The 6,085-nt window shown below is 46.7% G+C and overlaps 1 protein-coding gene across 1 annotated transcript; it reads right to left on the reverse strand.

Moving 5' to 3' along the window:
• Positions 1–433: 433 nt before the first annotated feature.
• Positions 434–1,535, reverse strand: LOC119354143 (chlorophyll a-b binding protein of LHCII type III, chloroplastic-like). The gene is made up of 2 exons (XM_037620855.1): positions 1,325–1,535; positions 434–1,225 (listed from the first exon to the last, which is right to left on the reverse strand). The coding sequence occupies exons 1-2, from the start codon at positions 1,457–1,459 to the stop codon at positions 554–556; spliced, it is 807 nt and encodes a 268-aa protein (XP_037476752.1). The 5' UTR covers positions 1,460–1,535; the 3' UTR covers positions 434–553.
• Between the last annotated feature and the right edge of the window lie 4,550 nt (positions 1,536–6,085).

Raw genomic sequence — 6,085 nt, forward strand, 5'->3', positions numbered from 1 at the left:
ACAGAACCTATATTTAGGACTATTTGCATTGTAATTTCACAAATTTTAAATATATTTCCTGAATGATAATGTTGCGAGACTTGATTGAGCATTTTATGTTATTCTGTTGCCATATATTATATGACAATTGGATTAAAAAAAATCTAGAGCGTGCACACCCTTCATTTTGTTCATGGTCTGCCACTGCCGTTGGATCTCTTTAGCATGTGGAGGCGTGAAATTCTGTGGCCTTTGGGTCTAGCAATAGGATTAGTGATGCATGTGTGTGACATGTAATCCTTCGTGCAGTTGGGAAGAACCCCTGATGTTGTTACTTTTGGTACAAGCTTCACATCATAGTTAGTCTAATCAGTTACGCCACCATCTTCCCTTGACAAAATGTAACCACCAAAAACGAGCTAAGCACATCGCAACATATAAGCGACACACATCAGAAAGTGAACCAAAAAATCCTCCAAATTTCGAGATCACATCGACCATTCGTTGCTATTTGCACACACATGGGAGTAGTTTACACTTTACAATGGCATGCCACCATGGCGCGTCGGCCAGCCTAAGATCCAGGCGCAAACTTGGTAGCGAAAACCCATGCATTGTTGGCGACAGGGTCGTCGAGGTGGTCGAACAGGTTCTCCAATGGACCCTTACCGGTGACGATAGCTTGGACGAAGAACCCAAACATAGAGAACATGGCGAGACGGCCATTCTTGATCTCCTTCACCTTAAGCTCAGCGAAGGTGACAGGGTCGTCGGCAAGGCCGAGCGGGTCGAAGTACTGGCCGCCGGGGTAGAGGTCGTTGCCCTCGCCGACGCCATCGAGACCGTTGATGCGGAACCCTTCAACGAGACCCATGAGAAGGACCTGGAAGCCGAGCACGGCAAGGATGCTCTGCGCGTGGACGAGGTTGGGGTTCCCAAGGTAATCGAGGCCACCCTCGGAGAAGATCTGCGAGCCGGCCTTGAACCAGACGGGCTCCTTGAACTCGACGCCCACCCACTTCTGGAGCACCTCGGGGAAGACGCACCCAAGAGCGCCAAGCATCGCCCACCGCCCGTGGATCACCTCCAGCGCCCTGTTCCTCGCGAACGCCTCCGGGTCGGCAGAAAGCCCGGCGGTGTCCCAGCCGTAGTCGCCGGGGAACTCGCCGTTCAGGTACGACGGCGTCTGCGCGGAGAAGGGGCCCAGGTACTTGACGCGGTCCGGGCCGTACCACAAGTCGTTGCCCTGCGAGCGAGCGCGCACACCAGACAATCGTTAGCTCTTAGCACGCGCACATACTAGCATTGCAGACGAGTTCCGTGGTGGTTAGTTCATGGCACGTACCATGGTGATTCTGCCGTTGGCCGCGGCGGCGATGTCGCGGAGGGGGGTGGCGCTGGCGGCGCGGCCCTGGCCGCTGAGGAACGGGGTCTTGGCCACAACGGCGCGGGAGGCGGCGGCCATGATCGTGGATGCCATGTGTGCTGCTCCGGGGTCCGTACGGTGGCCTAGCCGGCTCTTGCTGCTGGGTGCTTCTCAGTGAGTGGTGGGAATTAGAGAGGGGCGACGTGTAAGTATTTGTAGCACAAGTTTTTGTGGAGACGTGGGGGTGGTGGAGGATTTCTGGATTTTTTTTTGAAAGCAGGATTTCTGGATTTGGTTTGGACCAATCAGGGAGCTGCATTGGATCGGTGGAGGCGTGGTGCTGCCACCTCGGATCGTCGGATGGGTTCCTATCCCATGGTTATCTATCTCAGCGCCGAGGCATTTTCTCGGTGCGCCTATAGAGTGACCCCGATGGTAGTCTGGTACATTGCCTGCAGCGGCGCAGAAACGGCCGGACCACCAACCAGACTAGGCCACATGTTTACCTTGAGGTCTGCCTTTTTTTCCAAAAAATTCCTCTTCTATTTGTTTCTTTTTTATTTTATTTATATTTTGAAATATATTCTGCATATATATACACTTAATAATTACATTTTTTTTCTATAAGTGTCATCACACATTTAAAAAATGTTAACACAAGGTAAAAAATTCGTTCGCACAATGTTTTTGAAAATGTTATTACTATTAATAAAAACATATTCGTCACTATTACAAATGTTCACACAATTCAAAAATTGTTTGTGATTTTTTCTAAATGCAAATATACAATGTAAAAAAAAGTTCGCATAATTCAATAAAATGTTTTGTACCATTCAAAACACAGGTTAGTGAGATTTTAGAAACATGCTTGCCGTTTTCAAAAATATATTCATGATTTTTTTAAATGGTTATACAACATAAAAAATGTTTCATGCAATTAAAAACATGGCCAATATAAAAAATCTCTTACGTAATGAGAGGATCTGGCTCGGCTACTCTAAAGCTTAGCTCGAGTGTTGTGAACAGTCTGGTACTCTTGGGCCTCTTTTTTTAATAAAATAAGGTGGGGGAAACCCTTTTTGGTAAAAAAAAAAACATGTTCAACGTGCATTTAAAATTGTTCAACCTCTATTATATTTTTCGAATCATGTACTTAAGAAACTATAGATCATGTATATGAAAAATGTTCAATGTGTATCAAAACAATTCCTCCTGAATAAAAAAATGTACAACATGTATTAAAAAGTAGACATGTGTTAAGAAACACAAAAAAGAGAAAAACACATAAAACCAAACAAAATAAAAGCATAGAAAACTGAAAACATGCAAAAGATTCCTAAAACCACTACGCTCTCCCTCTATTTGGGTCGGGACCGGCTAACGCCAGAGGCGATGGTACAATCGGTGTCGCAGTAGGGTATGCATAGCATTGGCATCATTTTTTCCTCTGACTATCCATACCGGCTGGGCCGGACTGCATCTTGAAGCCCGATATTCATTCAACTTATAGTCTATGTCCCGAGGGCTCCTGTTCCGTGCTTTCGGCGCCGCGGGAGCCAACCGGCGCCCACCGCAGCGCCTAGTGGACCAGCCCACGATTAGCAGAATTGTGGAACAGTCTCGCCAAAAAACGAGCAAAAAAAACTTTATGTACAAGGACTCGAACTCGTGTCGGTCTGCATCTGGAAGCCCAATATAAATTCAAGTTATAATTTGTGTCGAGAGGTGATGGTACTGAAGGAAATATGCCCTAGAGGCAATAATAAAGTTGTTATTTATATTTCCTTATATCATGATAAATGTTTATTATTCATGCTAGAATTGTATTAACGGGAAACTTAGTACATGTGTGAATACATAGACAAACAGAGTGTCACTAGTTTGCCTCTACTTGACTAGCCCATTGAATCAATGATGGTTATGTTTCCTAATCATAGACATGAGTTGTCAATTGATTAACGGGATCACATCATTAGAGAATGATGTGATTGACTTGACCCATTCGTTAGCTTAGTACGATGATCGCTTAGTTTGTTGCTTTTGCTTTCTCCATAACTATACATGTTCCTATGACTATGAGATCATGCAACTCCCGAATATCGAAGGAACACTTTGTGTGTTACCAAATGTCACAACGTAACTGGATGATTATAAAGGTGCTCTACAGGTGTCTCAGATGGTGTTTGTTGAGTTGGCATAGATCAAGATTAGGATTTGTCACTCTGATTGTCGAAGAGGTATCTCTGGGCCCTCTCGGTAATGCACATCACTATAAGCCTTGCAAGCAATGTGACTAATGAGTTAGTTACGGGATGTTGCATTACGAAACGAGTAAAGAGACTTGCCGGTAACGAGATTGAACTAGGTATTGAGGTACCGACGATCGAATCTCGGGCAAATAACATACCAATGACAAAGGGAACAACGTATACCATTATACGGTTTGATCTCCGGCCTAGACGTACTCTGGGGGCTGCGGACCATGCCGAATCGTAGTACCGGATACACACCATTTTTTATGGTGTACGGCGCAGAGGCAGTCCTGCCCTGTGACATAATTCATGACTCACCTCGAGTGCGCATGTACGAAGAAAGAAAAGCCGAGCTCGATCGGCAGGACAGTCTGGACACCTTGGAGGAAGAGCGCAACGTAGCCAAAGCCCGTTTCGCATTTTACCAGCAATAGGCTCGCAGATACCAAAGCAGAGAAGTACGAGCCAAAACTTATAACGTTGGCGAACTAGTTCTCCGGCTGCTGGATAAGACAAAGAACGAGCTAGAGCCAAATGGGAAGGTCCCTTCATCATCGACCAAATTCTGACCGGCGGAGCGTACGGACTGCGGGATGCATCGACTAGTCGACTCGAGCCGAACCCATGGAATGCAGCCAGGCTCCGAAGATTCTACGCCTAGCACCGAACTTCATGTTAGTCCCCTCCCTTTGTCCATTTTCTGCATATGCGTCGTCTGTCTTGTTTCCCTTTCTTTCTTTCATTCCTCTAGGCCTTCAAGGGTCACCTTATGCCTCACTTGTACATTACAGAGGTGCTAGCCGCACTATCTACACCTGGGGGCTTCTTTCACAGAAGCTTAAATTATTTACCTGGGCATCACGCCCAACACATGCGTTATACTTCCGCCTGTACCTTTTTTCACCATTATATGCATCGATATGACTTAAGTTTTGGCCAAGTTGGGTTGCCTGGCTCTTGTATTTATGCCCTACGTTCCCGTTAATTCGGCTAGGGTATAAGGGGAGCACCTCTGCGATTGTTACCGCCGGGTCAGCCGGACGTGTACCTCAGACTGGGTGAAGCCGAAAGCTAGCGTTCTTAAGAGAATATTCGGTCGGTGAACAAAAGACGACTTTTATTTATTAACCATATCTGCCCCCAGACGTTTTTACTGCGCTTCTTGTCGCAGTCCGGACATGCACTTTAGGGCATGCTTACCCAGGAAAACGAACCCTTAACGGAACTATTCTCTCTGGAAGATGTTTCTTACTACCCATGTATTATAACATAACTAGTTGGGCACTTGTCTGATAAAGTACTAATGACCCCTATGCCTGGTCTCCACGCATGCCCCGGTTCTTATATAACCGAGAGGGTATTCGGATACACTCCGGACTGTCGGGTCCAGAGGTTGAAGCGAAAAGGTCCGCCACGACAAACGATCTACAATCCGGCTAGAAGACATCATATATGTCACTTTACAATTACATAGTCAATTTGACTGGTTGAATTCCTCTTCAATGCCCTCCAATAGGCTGTCTAGTCTACAGTCCTGTTGGGAATACTTTGCGGCCAATTCTACTTGGCCGTACACTAAATTCACAGGGATCTCCTTGCCGTCAGGCCCCACAGGTCCGACTTCGGCCATGTGGTTCGGGTCAGCCTTCGTGTACCATGTCTTCACCATTGCCCAAGCCTCCCTGGCGCCCTGACGGCAGGCCGATATCTTCTATAATTGGAAACGCCGCTGTGCTTCCTTCAGCTTTTCTGCAATCTCTCCAAGGCCTTCGGGTATGGATACGGACGGCCACAAGGCCTGGGCAATGCCTCGCATCACCTGCCGAACTCGTTCATGCAACTGTGCGAGCTCGGGAAGAAGATCACCCGTTGAACTAGGCATCTCCTCGGCAGGACATCCTGTTAGCACACCTACAGAAATTACTCTATCAGCCAGCTTCCTCGCTGAACTCTTTTTCAAAGTTCATTCAAGCAGTTACTAAATATGCCGCGTCGAAGCCGCCGATTCTCCTTAACAGAATCCGACTGTTGGGCACGAGCATCTTTTAGTTCCACGCCCAGCTTGGTGTTGGCATCTTGGAGATCATTCTTCTCCTGCCTCACCCTCGTTAGCACGCTCTCACCAGCCTTTAGCTGGCGTATGAGCTGCTGCTTATCCGGATTCACTCCAGCATCATCTGCAATTTTATCGTCAGATTTGCATATAAAGCCGCACTCTAATATGATACTTATCATTTGACGGATATGTTACCAGCGGGGGTCTCCTTGGGCTCCCCTGCGGCGGACAGTGCGGCCTGAAGTTGGGCTTTGCACTCTTCCAGCTCCTGGGACAGTTGAGTATTCTTTTCTGTAAGAACCTACATAACAAATGATCCTTAAATCAGTTACCCTAACTGTTTCAAGTCTCAGGGGCTACTGATATATATATAATCATCAAATTTTCTCACCCGTATGTCTTTTACATACTGCTCCGTGGCTCTGGCTAGAC

The sequence above is a fragment of the Triticum dicoccoides genome, chromosome 2A (genome assembly GCF_002162155.2).
Source record: "Triticum dicoccoides isolate Atlit2015 ecotype Zavitan chromosome 2A, WEW_v2.0, whole genome shotgun sequence".
In the NCBI taxonomy this organism is placed as follows: domain Eukaryota; kingdom Viridiplantae; phylum Streptophyta; class Magnoliopsida; order Poales; family Poaceae; genus Triticum; species Triticum dicoccoides.

What these genes read in the sequence shown, in the direction of transcription:
- LOC119354143 (XM_037620855.1), bottom strand. Translation starts at nt 1,459, where the DNA reads ATGGCATCCACGATCATGGCCGCCGCCTCCCGCGCCGTTGTGGCCAAG. An exon ending in CCAACGGCAGAATCACCATG is followed by an intron (nt 1,226 to 1,324) that starts GTACGTGCCATG and finishes GCTCGCTCGCAG; the next exon opens with GGCAACGACTTGTGGTACGG.